General features: G+C 40.8%; 1 protein-coding gene across 2 annotated transcripts in view; it reads right to left on the bottom strand.

Moving 5' to 3' along the window:
* Positions 1-19,575, bottom strand: part of LOC117808105 (prolactin receptor-like) — a 37,675-nt gene that overhangs the window by 11,451 nt on the left and 6,649 nt on the right. For both annotated transcript variants that reach the window (XM_034677606.1, XM_034677607.1), the window contains 2 exons: positions 13,568-13,935; positions 582-691 (listed from right to left, as the gene is read on the bottom strand). In XM_034677606.1, coding sequence (XP_034533497.1) covers positions 582-672 — 91 coding nt within the window. In that variant the 5' untranslated portion in view covers positions 673-691; positions 13,568-13,935. The remainder of the gene's footprint in view (positions 1-581; positions 692-13,567; positions 13,936-19,575) is intronic.

The raw sequence follows: 19,575 nt of genomic DNA, 5'->3' as shown, positions 1-19,575 counted from the left end.
TGGTTTGGATTCAAAGCGACATGAGAACCTCATTAACACGCAGAGCGACGTCTTGATTTAAAGCCAAATTCACAAATATCAACACACACACACACACACACACACACACACACACACTGAGCACAGAGGATCAAGTCAGATTTAATCAGCTAACAAGCTGCTAATTAAGCAGCTACTTCCTACATAACAGCAAACTCTGCGTGAAGAAGGCAGAAAGCCCTGCTGACTTCAGTGACCGGCTGAACTATGCAACAGAAACACGTCTGAGACTCATGTCTCTACTTATTGTGATGCCATTTCTGCATGAAGGGTTATTTAAACAGTTAACACACTGCTGTCTGCTAGTTTTCACCTCATGTGATGACATTAACGAACACAGAACATAGTTATGAAGAAGTCTTAGCTTATGTTTGCAGACAGGGTGGCATCTCTGGATATTAAGTCTGCTTTAAACAGGGTCATGAAGAAAAGGAGCACATGGGTTAAGATCTTTAAGATGAGTGACCTTCACAGTGTCGTATTCATTACTTATGTGTCTCTAATAATCACACACACACCCTCATGATTTAAGAAAATCTCACCATGGCTGTGTTCGTCTTTGAAAGCGGCGTCCTGTGTGACGATCCTGCTGCAGCTCAGCAGGGGAAGCAGAGAGAGGAGCAGCCACAGCATCCTGCCGCCTTCTGTCCACCTGTCCACACACACACACAAACACACACACACACACACACACACACACACACACACACGTTAGGACTGAGACCCCTGAAACATCACCCCATGACCCACAGTTCTTTAATCTCTTCAGGAAACTCCACTTTAAAGTCCACCAGCTGGAGCATGTGACCCAGACACGAGTGGACGTTTATATTTCAAAGGGCAGCAGAGCGACTCCGCCTCCCCCCCGGCTCTCAGAGTCTGAGCACTGATGATGAGACATCAAGAAGAAACATTAACACTGCTGCCTCTGCACATCAACTCCAAACAGTTCATGAACTCCTAACAGTTTCTACCTCTATCCTTCAAAGTAAATACTGTAGTAAGTTATTAAAGCTCCAGACTCCAGCTGGGTGATGTAAATAAAGGTAAACACCCTGCTGCTGGTTTTTGAGTTCATTCTTAATTAGATCAGTACTTAGAATATATGAAGAAGTGACAGACAAAGCAATCTGATAGATCCCACTGTATTTAGTCTGGATTGGATTTTTTTGGGGCTTCATATATGGCCTGGATTGATTTTCTGTACATTGAAGGGTCGATACTACCCTGCAGCACAGAGATCTTTTAAGGTTGTGCAGAAAGCTCATTACTCTAATCAGCTTAGTTCATGGAAGCGCTCAGTCAGAGACGACCGTGTGGCATGTGAGGGCGAACTGTCATGGAAACACCGTTTATACACACCGTTAAAGCAGGGTGCAGGTGCTTTGACTGGTGTAAGCTGTTCTAAACTTTCTCTGGCTGTTTGTTCTGGCACAGAAAACCAGCCGACCTCATTAAGGAAACCAATATGCTGATGTTGTATGATAACAGTGAGTAGTGAATTCAAGATTAAGAAAAGGTTAAAGGTTTAGCTTAAAGAGTGGTCAAACATCACTGAGAGACAGAGCTCCATACGCTGACACAATAAAGGAATAAACATAAAATGAGATTTTCAAAAGATGATCTAAAATCAAACGTCATGACCTGTTTGTCCCAAATCCGCCCTCCCAAATCGACCCACCATGGCCCGGTTTAATCAGACAGAACAGCAGCGACGCGTTGACCTTTTCCATCTAGAACGTTTCTAGGAAAACCCGGGAACACTGGCTGTGGTGAACCAGGTCTAAATGTACTTCCTGCGTCAGGGCAGGGGGAGGAGCTATGTGGCGGTGCATTTAGGGACAGCTCACCTTGCAGAAAACTACCTGTCACAATAAGCAGCTATAAATAACAAGGAGCTGATCCTGAATGGTCTAAACTTAGTCCCTCTGCTCTGTCCTCTTTGTGTTTCAACCTTCATTCCTTCTCCTGGAAATCTAACATTTTCTCTTCACTACATCATCAGTTACTTTGAATAATATGAAAGGTAACTTGCAGGTGCATGCTTTAACTGCAGCTTTTACTCCAGACCTTGGATTAGGGGACGGTCTGCTGCAGCTGATGACGGCCTTGTTCTGAACCCAGGTCAGGACCAAGCACAACACGAGAAAACAATGAAACATGTGGTCGTGTCAGCGGACGGCAAAGGATCCTGAGAATTGTGAGCAGTAATGAAGTCACATGGGAGCTTAGGAGGGTTTTTACAGTCTGCTCTTATGAGGGAATGACTACATACAAACAGCGGCGGCGGCGGCGGCGGATCCTGAAGCGCTAAGACAACAATCACACACAATAATCCTGGCCTTGATCTTGCAAGAGGGGGGAGATTAAAAATGATGCCTTGCTGGGTTTTATCTGGGATCCTCAGCTCACCCTGACTCAGCAGGCCAAGAGACAATGGCACAAGTTACTTGTCCTAAAACTGACACACAAACAGACTTTTGCTGCAGGTTACAAACCCTCTAATGACTGCAGTCCTTACTGACTCACCCTAAACCTCAAAACAGCTAAAAGACAAGCACGTCTTCTAGAACCTCTCTTACCTATATCGAACAAAGGAAGCAGACTTATTCATGGTGCATCTTCCAGGTGGGGAGAAAAAGATGAATCCATCAATAAGTGCAAGCTAAAACAAATACTGCAAGACCAAGAGCATCTGAAGAACAAGAAGCAACACTGGCACCAAAAACTAAGAAGAGGATTTGCCAGAAACAATAAAATATGTAAAAGATATGAGAAAAAGGGATGCATGAAATATAAAATATGTAGAAGATGAGACTAAGACAAAGGAATAGTGACAGCTAGTTTTCTTGCCTTGGATAGAGAAGTTCAGATATTTGAAGCACAAATTATTAAACCATGCATAGTGATGGATGATTAAAAATAACAAGGAAATATGCAGTGTGCATACAAGATGCACTTCATCTAATGTCGGCTCTCTATGTGTGTGCATGTGCGATAGTTTACTGGTTATGATCAGAGCTTTTAAGTGTTATATTTTGAGCATGTAGACAGGCACACATGTACAGCCACAAAGAGCTGCAGAGATGTTCTTAATAAGCTGTTATGAACATGCATCCCTTCTAAATCCTTGAGCGTACCAATGACAAGCTAATAAGAAGAAGCTCAGTTTCCCCAAAGTCCTGAAGCACGAACGCATCCGTCATTCTGGTCCTCTGTGTCTGCTAATAGCACTGTTTTTATCATTGATTCATCACATGTATCAATAAAGCATCAACGTCCTCTACATCTGAAACCATCAGCTGTCAGAGAGGTGATCAATGATTTATTCTGAGGGGCTCCTTTAAACACAGACTTTACAAAGTGCTCCACAATGAATTATGCACAATCAGGGAAACCTGTGAACTCAGAAGATTCTTTTTAGATTTCATGATGAATACACAAGAAAAAAAATCCTGTTATCTTTGGACAGTAACAGCTCAGGACAGTCTAAATGAATTACACCAGTCAAAAATGAGGGATTGAACATCATTAGCATGATATGCTTTGTGAATAGACCTCTAAACAGAGCAGACAGTGGGGGCGATCCATTCTTGGTGAACCCCCCCTGATTCTGTTCTCATGATTGTTCCTCATGCCCCTCCGTAGGGATCATGAGTTTGATTTCGATTGAAAATAAATCCTTGTGTCAGCGAAGAGCTCATTACAAACAGTCACATGTTGCCATTAGGAGACCATGGGAGATTATATGTCTGTGAACCAACAGTTATTCAATCTACTCTTCAAGGCTTTCTGTCTCACCAAAAAGCACAAACCTGAGGGGGAAAGTCCCGCCTCAAGCATGTGACTCCTCCAACTGAGAGAAAGCCGCCCTTTATTTTCCATCCCAGCGTACGGCCTGAAGGACCCTGCAGGGCTAAAATAGGCTGAGGAATGTCCACAGCCAGAAATACAAAAAGCAGCTCTGAAGCAGCTGGTTTGTGTTTACATGTAAATAAATAAGAATGCACTTTGACTTCAGCTGTAACAATGACTCAAACAAAAGTGCTGTGAAGGCTAGAAGGAAGGAGATGACACTTTGGTGAATGTTTAATCTCTCCTGTAAATCCACACTGCACAGTAATCTAGTCCAAGACGTGATGCTCTGTAAAGGTAACCAAGTGCTCTCTCAGTGAAAGTTATCAAAGCAACTTTTTATTGGAGAACAAAGTCCTTGAGCTGCACTAATAAAGATGATGAAGTCGCCCAACAGGAACACAGAATAGAAAGAAAGAGAACATGTTGAAATGAAATGCAGAAGTTATACTTGTAATGAATAACTGTGGTTTCAAAGAGCGAGGACAAAGCAGAAGATCCTTGGCTGTGTGCTGAACCCTCACTCAAAAGAACATACAGTACTAATGAACTTCAGTATAAGGACTGAGAGGATCGTGTATTTCAGGACACAACCTTGTGAACAACATCAGAAAAAAAAAGACTTATAGAAGGCTGATTTCACTCTGTACTCTTAACTGGGTCAAGAATTAACAGTGTGTAACGCTGTAAGCAGCTGAGCAAGGATGTAATGAGCAGGAGAGTTAAATGCCAGCTAGCTAACAATGACAAACAGCCATTCAAGCCACGAGAAAATGGTAAAAATGGGTTCCTGTTGTACTTTTAGTGCACAGTACTGTATCTAATCTGCAGAAACCTACCCTGCAGACATGATAAATACTTGTATCCTGGTTTGTGATCACTGCATCCTCCTCGCGCAGGCACTTCTGATGTTTATAGTTCGCAACACAAAACACGGTACTCCTGAAATCTGAGGAAGATGAGAGCACTGTGGATTATTGCAGGAATGGCACTATCAAATGACATCATGTTGTATTCACCTCATCTCCAGGAAGAGGAGAGGAACAGCAAATATGAAGCATGTCCTTAACTCTGCCACCTCTGTGTCAACACTTCTTAAACTCAGAGGCACAGAACATGATAAGACATCTTAAAATCTGAAATGTGCAAAGAATACAAAAACTTATATGTTAATAGAATGTATGTGGGTCAATGTTAGACTGCAGTGTTACATTCTGCTGCTACTTGAGTGTTCAATATAACCTTTATGATATTTAAAGAAAAGAGTTCCGCCTGTTATCTCAAGGAGATGTAGCTGATAACGACCTCCAGAGATGAAATATCATCATTTTGTTAAAGGATTCTGCATAAGGGCATTATCATGGCGAATGGTATTTTTGTCCCAATTTCAAGAATTTTGATTTAATGAAGCCTCATGCGTCATAACTTGATCTAATTATTGTTTCTGAATTTAAAAGGGTTTGGGAGGCTGCTTCAGAATCCTGCAGGATCAGAGCAGGCCGATGTTAACTGTGAGATGTGATATAAGGCTGTAACATGATGGGGGGCTGTTTTGACAGGCTTGTCTTTGCTGCGTTAAGTTCAGTCAGCGCTAACTGTGTCCAAAAATAGTTCTATTTGTCAATTTTAGAAGTTGAATTGCTTCTTTGTGTATCTACGGTAAGGCCACAGGGGAGTCAACGTCTTCAGTGAAATAATTAAAAATGAAATTCAACCAACTAAACTCGTCAGGGTTCTGTAATGCTCAGGAAAACTGGTTGCATTATTACTTTGTAATGGTCAGGTGTTAGTCAGTCCCTCCATGTTTGAATTAAGTGCACCTTTAATATCCTTTACAGGAGATGCAGACTGCAGCTGGAAAACATGACAGTCCATCTGAGGGACCGGCTGAGCTCAGTGATTGAACACCAGGGAGAGAAATGCCATCACAAACGAAGCCGCTCACACGCTCATCAAAAGGCTCATCTGATGCATGAAACGCAACATCCCTCCCGCCTCATCCTCTCTATCTGATCCTCACGGCCAATCGCAACACGTGCCTTACCTGTTGCCGTGACGACAGGCTCCCTTCTAGTACAACTGCTCGATCAATTCCCATCTGCGTCCTACAACTGCAAGGTCCCCTTCAGACCAGTTTCTGATGATCCACAGGCTGACAGACTCATGTAGAAGACTGTGTCCTGGAGAATTCATGTGAAGCCATGCAGCAGCTACACACACACACACACACACACACAGATCAACTGAAGACCACACACACCACTCAATCTAATCAACCTATCTGTGAGATCTCCGTTATTAATGAACCACTCTATTGACCCCCAGCGGGGAAGCACTGCTAACCGGTGTCTCCCTCACTGGATTACTTAATTCCTTCCTGTGTGTCAGATAATTAAAGTCATTATCAGAGATTAAACATCACCACTGATCAGTTAAACATCAATCACTGTCTGTGCAGAGGTTTTTAACAGAAAGGGACAAAAAGAACAGTACAGCTACAGTACAAGGTCAAGGTACAGGTGCACAGCAAGTTAGTTATTGATCCACCCAGCAACATTGCTGCAGCGGTGAGAGTTACACACTGATGTCACTATAGTTGATTGTGAATAAGCGGGACACAACCATGCATGCATACAGATTCAAATAAATATAAAGAAACATCAAGGATGCCTCTTTGTTTTAATCCTAAACCTACACACATATATAGAAATCCTTCTTTAGCTTGTGAACCAGGAAAATGGTGACAGAAAAACCAGAAGCCAAATTTTAAGGCTCAGCTCTCCAGTTTCTAACCATCAGACCTGCACCGGTCTCTAAAGTAATCACACCAGAGGTGACACATCTACAAACATAGAAAGCCAAATCTCAGTGGAGCCATGAAGCAGACCTCTTAAGTGGCTTCACTTGTTTGCACTTACAGATATCGAGCATTGAGGAAAAGTGAGCATCTGCTGCTAAGATCGCTCCTGAACTGAACCTCTGGAGGTGTGAGGCATTAAAATATATTGAGACAGAGGGAAATATGACACACTGAACTCGGAGTACATTTTCAAACGTTGGGATTAAAACAAAAAAACACATGATTGCATGATTTCTTAGAGGTCTAAAGATGAACCAGTCTATGAGCCTGACCTTTATGACTACAGAAAGAGTAAGATCCTTTTCTATATATTTAGCTGCTGTTGGATCACTCGATTCAAAGCCACCAGACCGATGGAGTCTGATGGCTAACCTATAATTCACCTGAGTCCAGGATACGTACAGACAGGGCCCGGGTTACTGAAGCACCAGAACTGCCCTTTGAACTTGGGAACGTTGTTAACATAATATTGTTTGCCATCACTTTGGACAGGAGGGATGAAAGTGCACAGATTTAAGCTCTCAGTCTTGTATCTTTGTCTCATGCTACAAGCACTTATCCTTGGCGTTACATCAGCAGTGTGTTTTTGTTCGTACATGATGCAGGAGAAATTGGTTTAGTAAGAAAATCAAGTTGGAAAAAAACATCTTGCATAAGAATCATGATGCAACAGCCTCACACAACATCTAAACAAATTTGATTTAAGCCTAAATGTTCTTTATCAGTGTTGTTGCAGTATAACTTGATTGATGATTCAAATGAATTATTAACTGGCGGCTTGTTTAATACGTTTTTAATACGTTTCCCTCTGATGTAGTTAGACTGATTTATTTCATGTCTGCTCTGACTTCTCTCTGACGCCTGTCTGCCTCGATTATAAAGTTTTAAATTGAACTGAGCCTCGTGATAAACTAATATTGACAGTTACGAATTTAAAAAAGTTAACCCTTAGACACTGAGTGTTCTGTAAATATATTTAAAAATAATATATATATGTTGCTTACTTTCCACAGAGCTGGGTTATTACTGAATGGAATCAAAGCACAAACCTAGATAAGAAAGTTGGCCTACTTTAATCATGGTTCATGTTAGTTTACTCGAAAACAACCTGATATTTCTAGGAAGTTCTGCTCTTGGAAACACATCTCTAATCTTCTAATTAATATGAATGCTTGTGCGTGTTAAAATGCAAACAGGGACTTTAATTCAGAGACTGAAAGAAAAGGCAATTTATCCTCAGAGAGCAGACATTAAAAAAGCTATTTAAACCAACAGATAGGCATATTTAAAGAGAGGGGCTGTTGTTGCTTCATCGTGCTGACATCCATTCAGGCAAGTCTCTGACCTTTAACAACTTTAATTGAGTCCTGACCAAGAAAAACAGGTTTTATAAAAAGGCAATCACTAAAAAGGAAGAAAGAGTTAATGGATCTTGATGGCATTCAGTTGAATTAACTTTGGCATACCAAACAGGCTGTTAACAACATTAAACTCTGTTTACAAGGGACCACTGTATCTTTATTAATGTCATTAGTGCTTAACAAAACTTTATTTAGACTCTGGGTTTCAGATTCAGAAGTTCTGACTTTCATAAAAGAAAGAAAAATGAACTTTAACTGTTTTCATAAGGATAGATGATTTGGAAGTTGCAGCTCTGACTCACTGCAAACGTCTTGTTCTGTTCATTTCAAACAAGTTAAATCCAAAATAAGTCTTGTGTTTTTTATCTTTAATTCTTTACTTTGAGAGAGGCTGACATCTGTACACAAACTACTGCTCCACTGTCTTTTCCTTTAAACCTTTCACAAACACCAGGTCCTGTTAGAGGCTTAATTTCAAACATTACACTGTAAGAATTATTTCCTTCTGTCCTTCCTTTTAGTTTTGTTCCTCTGTAATGTGGCAGACTGAGAAACACAGCGACAATATGTTTGTGTCAAACACACTGTTGGACCTCATGACCACAACTCTAACCGTCATGTGCAGATCGAGCAGCGATAAGTCTTATCTGAAGGATGTTTGCTGCTCTGTAGCTCCACTCCAGCGCCGGTCAGAGCATCCACCCTTCACACTGGTCACACAGAGCGCCGCAGGCTGCTCAGACAGGAAACACAGATCTGAACAGACAGCAGCATTCGATCCACACAGAGTCACATGCACCGCTGCCTGCAAACCCAATCACACACACACACACACACACACACACAGTGACGCCAGCCGAGGTTTCTGTTTATTCTGTTTAGCATACACACTGCAGGGTTATATAATGTCCAGGATGAGATGTCACTAATAAACAGGCAGACAGCGCAGGCATCATCTGACAACAGAGAGAGGACAGTGGGTGATTTTAAAAACACAACATCTGAGTGTTAATCGATCCTCACCAACACTCTTATGGTCCTTTTTTTCCAGCCATCTATATTCTGTGTTCGTCTCTGTAGAGTCTGAGTTTCCTGTTCAGGATTTAAGAGATCTGCAGGAAATGATGCCTGCACGAACAGGACATGACACTCAAGACAAACGGTTTAAGAAGCTGCAGTGTGGTTCTAGAAAGCCCAGAGTGGACCACTAACTCTTGTTCTGTGAGGTATAATGACTGTTTTGGTCAATGAAGTCTGGTGGATTTTAAATAGCGTGATGTAACGGCTGATTCTGGTCAAAGAACATCTTCCTCTTGAGCAAAGAGGTCTGCCTCTGTCCAGATCCTGTCTGTTATGTTCCCAGATACTGCGTGTAATAAATCAAAGCCACGAACTGGTCATGGACGGACTCTGACCTGTTTCATACGGTCACCACTGTCTCCTTCAACCGCTCAAAAACATCTGGAAACCTCATAAAATGCAAGACAACTCAAATGGCGCTCATAATAACGAAGTGAAAGGTTGGGTATAACGGCTGCCTTTAAACTTGGAAGTTAACAAGCAGTTAAGAGAGAAAAGCTTGATTCTTCTGAGTCTTGTGTTCGCCCTTTGACATACAGTTAATGGAATTATCTCTGCCTGTTCAAAGACAACATTCCCCAGTACTGAGAAAGTTGACTGGCAGCTCAGATAATGAACACATGACGTAAAAGGTCATATGACACACGATTACCCTTACAGTAGTAAATGTATACGTTCAGATGGATTTTCAGCTTCAGCATGTTGCAGACAGGAAGTTCTGCACAATAGTAATAATGTTAAACAGCAGAGGACAGGGAGAGACATTTATTTATAATTTTACATTTCCATAAACAGGATTCAGACGTAAACAAGGTTTTACACAAACACCGGTCCAGGATCAGGTTTTACAACACAGTCTATATCAGGCTTTGATAAGACTGACACAGGTCTTAATCAGGGTCGAGGACCAACTTTCAGACCTTTTAACACCTCAACAACATCTCCTTTGAAAGGTCAATTTTCTGTTCTAACAAGTCAGAGTTAAATGCTGTCCTGCAGCACTATTATGCCATTATGTATTCATGTGAAATTACAGGTATTTTAAACCCTACTGTTAAGACTGCCACATTGAAAGCTCAGAAGTGGAATAATTATGTGCATAGAAGATGCAGGAAATGTTTTAGGAAGTAACATGCCCACTGAATCTCAACCACAAGTTCATTCTACTGTGAAAACATAGTTAAATATAACTGAACATGGTATGACAAGAGGAACGGGGCAACAAGCCAAAATAAAAGAATTAAAGAAAGCCACTCTTATTTATGTATTATTGTTTGTGACAATGACAACTGTGTGTAAATCCTCTACAGACGGTAACCACAACAGCCAGCACCAGGATACAGTCACTTCCTCTCAAATGATCCATGCATGGTGTGTGTACACTTTGTGTTTCGAGCAGGATAACCACATTACTTACAAGGAGCTGTGACCGAGTTCTGAGTAAAGTCTGAAGACAAGCAAATACACAACAAGGCCACATAATGTGTGTGAATGGGATTAGTTATGGGTACAAAGTCTCAGAGTCTGTGCAGATTGGGTCGAAGACATTTACAATATTTTTATTCAACATGTCCAAAAGAACTTTCTGGTATCGGATTTTCTCAGAAGTTTTGCAATCCCAGCAACATATGTCAGTGGTTCAATTGAGGCTCATTTTCCTAATTGATAAATCTGCCAATTATCTTATCAATTAATCAATCATTAGATCTACTACATGTCTTCACTTGTCAAGTGAATTCACACTGGGTACTCGCTAGCAGATGAGCCAATTCACCAACTTTGACCCCCCCGCAGTACGTATCCTCATGGAACAAACAGCCATCTTTGGGTAGAAACATAAACTCTAATATATTCAGGCTAAATAGACTGAAAGAATCTGAGAAGAGATTTAAAAAACTGCTGCATTTCAGCCTGATGACTATCAGCCGATTGTACAAACATGAATGCATTCTTTATAACTTCCCTGACCAGAAAGAATAAAAACTGAAGGAAACCTTATTGTGCAGGTAGAGGATGAGCAGCCACATAGAAGCCCTCTGCAAGTTTTTATCAAGTCAAAAAAAAGACTGAGAGATGCAGTAATGCATCAGAACGGTGTGAAAGAATGCCTCAAGAGGTCAACTCTCAGATATCTGCAGAAAATCCTGAATACTTCATGTTGACTGGTCTTTTTTTTTTTTGGTCTGTGATCGGCTTAAGCATGTACCTGCAGAATGTGGGTCAAACTTTACATGCATTTATTCAATAAAGCATTGTGAATTTCTCTATTGTAACAGGATCTCTTTTTCCCAAAGCTGACAAAGTAACACTGCAACAACAATTAATAAGCATCACTTTCATCTTTGCAGCAAATGAATCCAGTGAAAGTTGGGATCTAACAAAATACAGTGCCTGTTTGTTTAGCACAGGGTTGAATGACCTGTTGAGTCTTACTCATTACTATATATATATATATACTTTTAATTTCATTTTAAATGCAATATAAGATTCAACCAGTTTTAAAATACTTTTGTTTTGTTGTTCTTTTGAAGACAACAGAGAGAAACTGGTAGAATAGTAAATGATCTGCTTTAAAGGCGGAGGACAGAAAATCTTCAGGGTCTGGCAGTGGCGGCGGCAGACAGATAAGAACAGTGGTGATGCGATTAAACCTGAACACCTACAAAATGCAGAACAAAAATCCACGATGTGTTTCTCTGAAGCCGGAACCTCTTCTTTATTTCATTACAGTCTCTAACTGTAGTCAGATTCTACCTGCAGGTGTTTGAAGGACGTACACAACGTTTAAACATCAGAAAGAAAACACGTTGTTCTAACTCTTTTTGGGTGCGGTCTAGTTTACCCATCTTGCCATTCTTATCTTTCACAACACATGTGGGCATTCAGGAAGGGTAGTTTCCACTGACAGAGGGTAAAGGGTCAATCTGGGTAAAGAATAATCACAACCTGTTGTCAAAGGCTGTGAAAGAAGACATATTTGTGATCATACGAGCCAGATTTTGACATTTTGAGTTCAAATACTTCTGTGTGAAATTAGTTATGACTCTGGCTTTGGGACAAAGAAATCCTATTAAATGATTATCTGATCAAAAATACAGTAACCCTGTTTAAGACACAAGCTTTTGTTAGTGGAAGAAATATTTCTCCTTAGAGTTTTACAGCTGTGTGATTATGTGATGCCAAAGGAACAGCTGCATACAACAAGAGGATATCAACAGGTGATATGTCACTGCTACAAGAACGAACCAAGGAATACTTCTTTTGCACAAAACATGCAGACTACATGACTTCACTGTTACAGCAGCTGAGTCAGTGGGGTTAGATCATTCGCAGATTTGAAGACATCTAGTCATCTACTAAAACCCGACCAAATCAAACCAGTTACTTATAAAAGCAGAGTCTGCTTGCTACACATCATTACAGGCTGCATCCATTACCGTGCATGCTTTGCTGGTATTTTTTTTACCCCTTGTTAAAGAAAATGCTATCTAAGAACTTGATGGAAAATGCAAATCCTTAATGAAAAGTAAACACGGTAATGTGTGGCAGAAATACTTTCTTTCTTCTTTAATGTCCCTGGGGGGGAATCTGATTTGGAGCACAGGGATGCAGGCGCACACACACACACACACACACACACAAAATTAACTAAAAGGGATGCTTAAAGTCAAGCATGTAACACCTAGCTCTTATCAAAATGTTAGATGATCGTCTGAGCTTAGAGAAAGTCAAACTGAGCAAACATGCTCTCAGTACACCGAGTCATCGACCTGCCAGTTTACCTGTGAAGTGTCTTAGTTAAACAAATAAGTGGAATCATGCATGTCAATATTTGGAGGACAGATATTCAGGTGAAGTCAAGAAACATGACAAAGAAAAACAAACATCAAGTGAAGGTATCCTTATGATCCCTCTTCAACAGGTGACTTAGTTTAGATATCAGGTAAACAGACCATATGTTCTCTTTCATTTAGATACAGAATTAATTGGTAAAAATATGCCACTGTTTAAAATGAAGTTTGTCCTTTAATTGATCCCTGATCAGACAAACAGCAGTTTAGAGATGCACATTTTGGCTCTGGAAACTTTTCATATTAATTTGAGATTGCTTTGCATTTTTAAAACTTAGCATTTGCAGATTAATTGGATTAAATGAAGTGAGAGAAAATCATCCTTTAAATGTTAAGAAATAAATAATATATTTGCACCATAATTAAATGAGTCTATGTGTCCTCTAATAGAGGCTCAGTGTTCCTTAATAAACATACATTTTAACAAAAAGGCTTTCTGTAAACTTTTAATTAATGGCACACCTGCGCACGAGCGCTCCACTCACGTTAGCTCCAGATTAGAAACCATGAATCCGTCTTACCTCCAAAGTAAATAAACCGCTTGGAGATCCTCCTGCTGCCTCTTTAAAGCCTCCTGCAGAGGGACCACTCAGAACCAGACCCAGACCAGGACCAGGACCATGGACCGGCCGATATCCGGACGAAGCAGCCGGTGTTGTCGGTGTGCTGCGCGCGGAGCCGGTGGAGCAGCTGCTGCGCGCTCGTGGGGCTGACAGAGGAGTGCTGCGTTCACTGCCGCCGCTGAATATTTCTACCCCTCCTCCCTGCCTGTAAGGAGATTTTCCTCCACCTGGTCCCACGTCATGAGCCAAACACCAGCTGGATTCGGGCCACCAGTCTCAGAACTTAACCAGCCTCCTGTCGACTCCCCTGCGCCTGGAGGGGGAATCTATGGAAGACAAATAATGCCAGTAACAATAAAGATGGATCAAAGTTAACAAGTATGAAAAAACTACTGCACCAAATGCTGATGTCTTAACTTCCTGAGTGACTTTAAACTCAATAAAGTAAAATATGCAACTGTTTAATAATGTGCCCAGAAGTTTGTCCTTTAATTGATCCCTGATCAGACAAACAGCAGTTTAGAGTAACATATGTACCAAAGTAAAATATGCACCAAATGCTGATGTCTTAACTTCCTGAGTGAGTTTAAATTCAATAGAATTCATTATAAAATATTACATTACAGTTTTGAAAGTGGGCCCAGTGTAATGTGTGGTGAGTGAGACACACTTTTAATAACTTTATTATCATCTAAGAAGTTTCAAAATGACTGATGGAGCCATTTGTTTATTTTTTGTATTTAGTTGTTTATTTAGTTTGGATTTAATAAGTAGTATTAGTTGTTAGATTTATCTAAACTTTTCTTTTTATAACTCATTAAAGTTAGATTTTGGGGTATTTATTTTGTTTGTTTGGTAATGAGGAGCTGTGAGCACCTGAGGTTATTTAGGTAGGTAGGTGGCAGAAGGCCGGCATGCACCTGGGTGGGTCTATGGTTTTTTACCAGCGCAAGAGAGGCAGCAGGAGCCGTGATTTTCTTTGTTCCTTTTGTTTGCCATCAAAATAAAGCATTGGAAACAGCTGAGACTTCTGCATGGACATTAGACTTCTTTTGCCTGCGTACGGTGCATCAGTGACACTTTGATTAAGTCTAGTTAAAGTTTGATACTTTAATTAGTTTCTAAAGACAAATGGCCACTACAATGACCTTTTTTGAATGGATTTTAACAGCTTACCATCAGTTTTCATGAGAGTCTGTCACTTAATCATATGCAGTCAGCACATCAGCAAATGAATGTGAAATATACATCATATAAGAACATTTATAGTCCCTCATTTTAGGTTTAGTCACTTTCTATGTGCCAACAACAGTGGGTGAGAATTATAAAAACAGGAAATATACAAGGATTAGCATGGTGAACACAACACTGTAAAGAATTTCTAAGAGGATCCCTACGAGCTGTGATGTTTTTTAGGAAACCCTGGATCCGCAGGCAGCACTGTCAGCCACATACGATGTGTGAAAGAGCAGTCACCTCCGATCAGCATTAGCTCTGCCCCACAGAGACCAAAATAATCAGATTATTCTTCAGAGCAGCTTATTTGGTTGAAGGCTGCAGCGCTGTTAGGCCTCAAGTGCATGTTGCTCTGCTCGTTTACCGTCTCCTCGCTGATGGTTAACCAATGAGAACAGCGTGACTGCTCAGTGCCCTGCAGCCAGGAGGCATGACTCAAATTAGCTAGAGTGCATCTTCCTCTCAATGATTCATCAAACAGATCCAAATCCCAGGATGTAGCCACAGAGGCAACGAGGCAGCTAAATGCAAGCTGATGTGAAGGCTATAGGGAGCAGTGGTGTGTATAAAAACATTTCTCTACCAGCTGAAACATGAACACGTCAGTTACAGGAGAGCTACATATTAAAACACTTCGTACGACGGATCTGTGTAACATCATCCAAGGTCACAGATGTATGACAAGCTCCTGCTCCCCTGGATGTTTCCTCTCACACTAAAAAAGAGGAAAAAAAAGACAGAGGCTGTAGATTAAATAAAACAGAACACATTACTCAGTTAAATGATCACAAGTCAAGGCAGCAGGAGATCAACTCCTGTGTTCTGTGAGGTAAAATTAACTGATGTCTTTAAAAAAAGAGCAACATATCAGCTGTTACTTCCATCCTCTCCGTCGATCTTTGTAGGTATCCTTTCCTTTCAGACAACAACTCCATCTGACATGCAGCCATGTTGTTCATTTTAAAATCCAGCCTCTTTAAAAATAAAATAAAAGATGACTTTAAGGAAAGCAGAATGCACCGAGTGATTTGCTTTAATATCATTCTGTTCATGTCTCACCGCAGATTACTGCAAACTCTCTGGGATGTGTGTTACTATGCCTACTGGATTCACCGCCACACTTTCTCATACTCACACACACACAGATGCATTCTAGTCATGCAGGAAGGAGCTGATGCATCATTCATATAGTTTGTAGCACCACATCAGAAACGGACGTAAGAATCGTGCTTACATGTGCAGCAAAGCCAGAGGACGAAACTGATAAGAGTGGAACATACTTTTTAGACCTTCAATGGAAGGTGTCTGGTTTCTGGTTTGGTCCGTCATCAAGTGTAGAAATAAGATTTTACTGTTGGGGCTGCTCCAGGTAGAGCTGATGGTGAATTATGACATTTTCCTACAGTTAATGCTCAGAGTGGGGAGCTTAAATGTTGTTATCAAAAGGTATCTGCAGACGAGGGAGAGGATTTCTGCTTTCAGGAGGTTGCATTGATCGTTTAGGACCTGCTGAATATCAGCATGTTAGCATGCTCAGGTTATCACTTAGCCCAAAGTAATAAATAGTGAAAGCCTGCAGTACTGTTGCAAGTTAAAGGTTTGCAGATTAGTCACCTGGGGTCACCTAGGGGAACCTAGAGCTTCTGTACTCCTCTTGTGTCTTGGCGGTACAATGGTCTCTCCTGCAGCAGCCTCCTGAGATCAGATCTCTAAAAGAGAACACAGTAGGGTGCTGCACTTTGTGATTATGCATTGTGAAATGGGTCGGTGGTGATGTCACAGGCGCCGTGCAACAGATTTATTCTAATCCCCTTCCCCCAGATTAGGAGGGAAAATCAGAAGAAGGCCTTTCGTCTAAATTACACTCCCCATGTGAGTTTTGCTTTAACCTTCACCCCCGCTGCCTGGCTTCATCTTTCCCATATGTTTCTATGCTTGTGTTCACTTCTGACATTTTACATAAGGTGCTTGCTTTACTGCTGATGCCTACAGGGCGGGGATGATTGCTTTGTTATTGTTCCAGCTGAGCAGTAGTACAATCCAAGGGTCAGCAGAAGCAGACAGACAGACTGTTACTGATTTACACCAGAGGATTATTAGACATAAGCCTCAACACTTTTACTATGAAACTAAGAGCACTTTACTTTGAAAGAACCATTTAAAGATTTAGAGAATTTAATGACTATTCATTCAGTTTTACTCAGAAGTCCCAGAGACCGCTGCTGTCCATCAGCTGACTCCACTTAAAAGCAATCTGAACCAACAGGGATGTGAATCTGAATCATGGACAGAACTCCTGACTTTCAGAAAGGAACTTGCAATGCATTTATTGAGAGCATAAGTCTTGTCTCACGGAGCGTTTTATTCTTCTGCAGATCTGGAGGAGGGACACTGTTATTGTTACAGCTTAAGAAAATATAAAGGAAATGAAGAACTGGGAACAAGATCAGCCTCGCACTTATCACCACAGTAAGGGCTGATACGGTGGCTGTCTTTGAATTTGATTGACTGAATGAAAGTGACTCCTATATTTAAACCTCCTGTCCTTTAAATCAATCGGCCACCAGATGTTTGATTTGTTGCATTTTGTCCAGGGAAGGAGGTATTCTGCAAAAGCATCATGAATAGTCGTTTACACTAACCCAGCCTCACATGACGTCTTACATTACCTTGAAACAACAAAACAAAGATGGCATTTCCTGTGTTATGCATATCCTACAGGAGAGACATGTGCCTGCTGAGGAATGATGATGCATTTTTTAATTTGTGTTTTCTTTTTACATTTTATGTGTACTTAGTGTGTGTGTGTGTGTGTGTGTGTGTGTGTGTGTGTGTGTGTGTGTGTGTGTGTGTGTGTGTGTGTGGTGCAGTATTGGACTCATTCTGTCACATCTCATATTTGTCACTCTGAAATTAAACTTCAACCCTGTTCTGTCTGAATTATGTATTTTCCCGGCTTGCTTCGACAACCATCTATCTGCAACTACACACGAGGATGAAACACATACAAGCTTACAAGAATCATTATAGTGTTCTTGCTTCATTGGTTAGAGTTCTGAATACATTTCTCTCGGTTCATTGAAACAGGGCAGAGAACTGTCTCTTCTTAACTGCTTGAGACTGATCGTCACAAAATGATCCAATCAGGAAGTCTTACTCCTTTCATTATTCAAAATAAAGCTGCATAATTTATACAACTTGGATTGTGCAACATAATACGTTTGACAATGCATGTTTACCTCTGAAAAGGATCCTCCTGATGACAACACAAAGTAATAAAAAAGTCAGTAAAGTGGTGATTGTCTGGTGTCGTAACATTCCCAGGCTGCCTGCTGGATTTTGAATGCAAGCCATCGCTCATCATTCACACTCTGTGCTGTTTGCTGCTAGAGGGCAGTAACACACCAACATTGTGTTTCCATTTTTAGGTTGTATGACCTCTTGCATTAGCAAACACTAAGCTGTATGTCAATATAATCATCCTTGGTTTGACTCTGTGATGTGCTGTGTTGTTTTGTTCTTGTGATTTTGGAGCTCTTATACTTGATGCATATAAACCCTCTTCAGATATTGCAGCTCAGATTTTTTGTATTAAAATAATGTAGGCAGAGTTCCCAGTAGAGCTGGATCAACAGCAGATAAAACAATTAGTCATGAAAAATCAGATACAGTATATCTAATGCAGTATCTGATGTCTGTTCTCACTGGGCTCTATGAGTTCAGTCATCACGGATTTTAGGTACATGCAGCATATTTGATTGTAGTGATGTAATGACAGAGGTTTGATCCCTGCCAACAATCAGCTGTGATATGATTGATAATAATCCGGAGGGACAGTTGGATTCCCTGCAATTGTACTGATAGCATCAGTGCTGTACTGCAGGCTTTCATAAACCTGGATACTGGAGCTATTAATCCCATCTTTTCTGAATTTGGTTTCTGCAGGGATTGCTGAACACACTTCAAGACCAAGAGAACTTCTCTAGTTCCCTGCGCCCCCTTCAGCCAGTGAAAAAAACAATGTGGCAGTGAACACTCTGAATAATCCTGCAAATATAACCTCTTAAGGAACCCTGGATTCTTATCAAGAACCACTTTTCCCATAATAAGTAAGCTGGTGTTAAATAGGGAATTCTTTGAACATATCACATATCTCAGAAACTTCATCTGGGTCACCAAGACTTCAGATACTCTCTTCAACAACCTCTGAATCTTAGGAGCTCCCTTAGACTTGGTAGTCTAATGGGCCTCTTTAACCCCTAACCCCTGCAGCAGTGATCTAACGCTCATTAGTCAAACGGCCTCTAAACAAACCTTTAAGCCTGACCTCTGTGAACTTCTCAAGAGCTGTTAGATCCAGTGACTAGTCCCTCAGAGCTAAAACAGGGATTGGTGAATATATTTCAGAAACAACAGATTCCAGTACTCATCCCTAACTTAGCGCTCACTTCATGACTCAGACTGAATAAAAGAAGCCTGTAGTTAGGCTCTGTTAACGGGACGAAAGCTTCACTGTTCAAATCCATCCAACAGTTTCACTTGAGATGTTCAGTTCTGTTGGAAAGCAAACTTAAATGTGATTTCAACTGTGTTTCAATCTCCACAGTTAAGCTAGAAACAGGAAGTATGAAGCAATTTAGATTCTGTTTTACTTCATGTTTAGAAATCTGCCACTTCCTCTGCCTAAAATTCACAACAGCTCCATCAAGCATTACGTTCCTCTGTGACAA

Source organism: Notolabrus celidotus, chromosome 24, assembly GCF_009762535.1.
Source record: "Notolabrus celidotus isolate fNotCel1 chromosome 24, fNotCel1.pri, whole genome shotgun sequence".
Lineage (NCBI taxonomy): Eukaryota > Metazoa > Chordata > Actinopteri > Labriformes > Labridae > Notolabrus > Notolabrus celidotus.
This window is presented reverse-complemented; position numbering and strand designations above follow the sequence as displayed.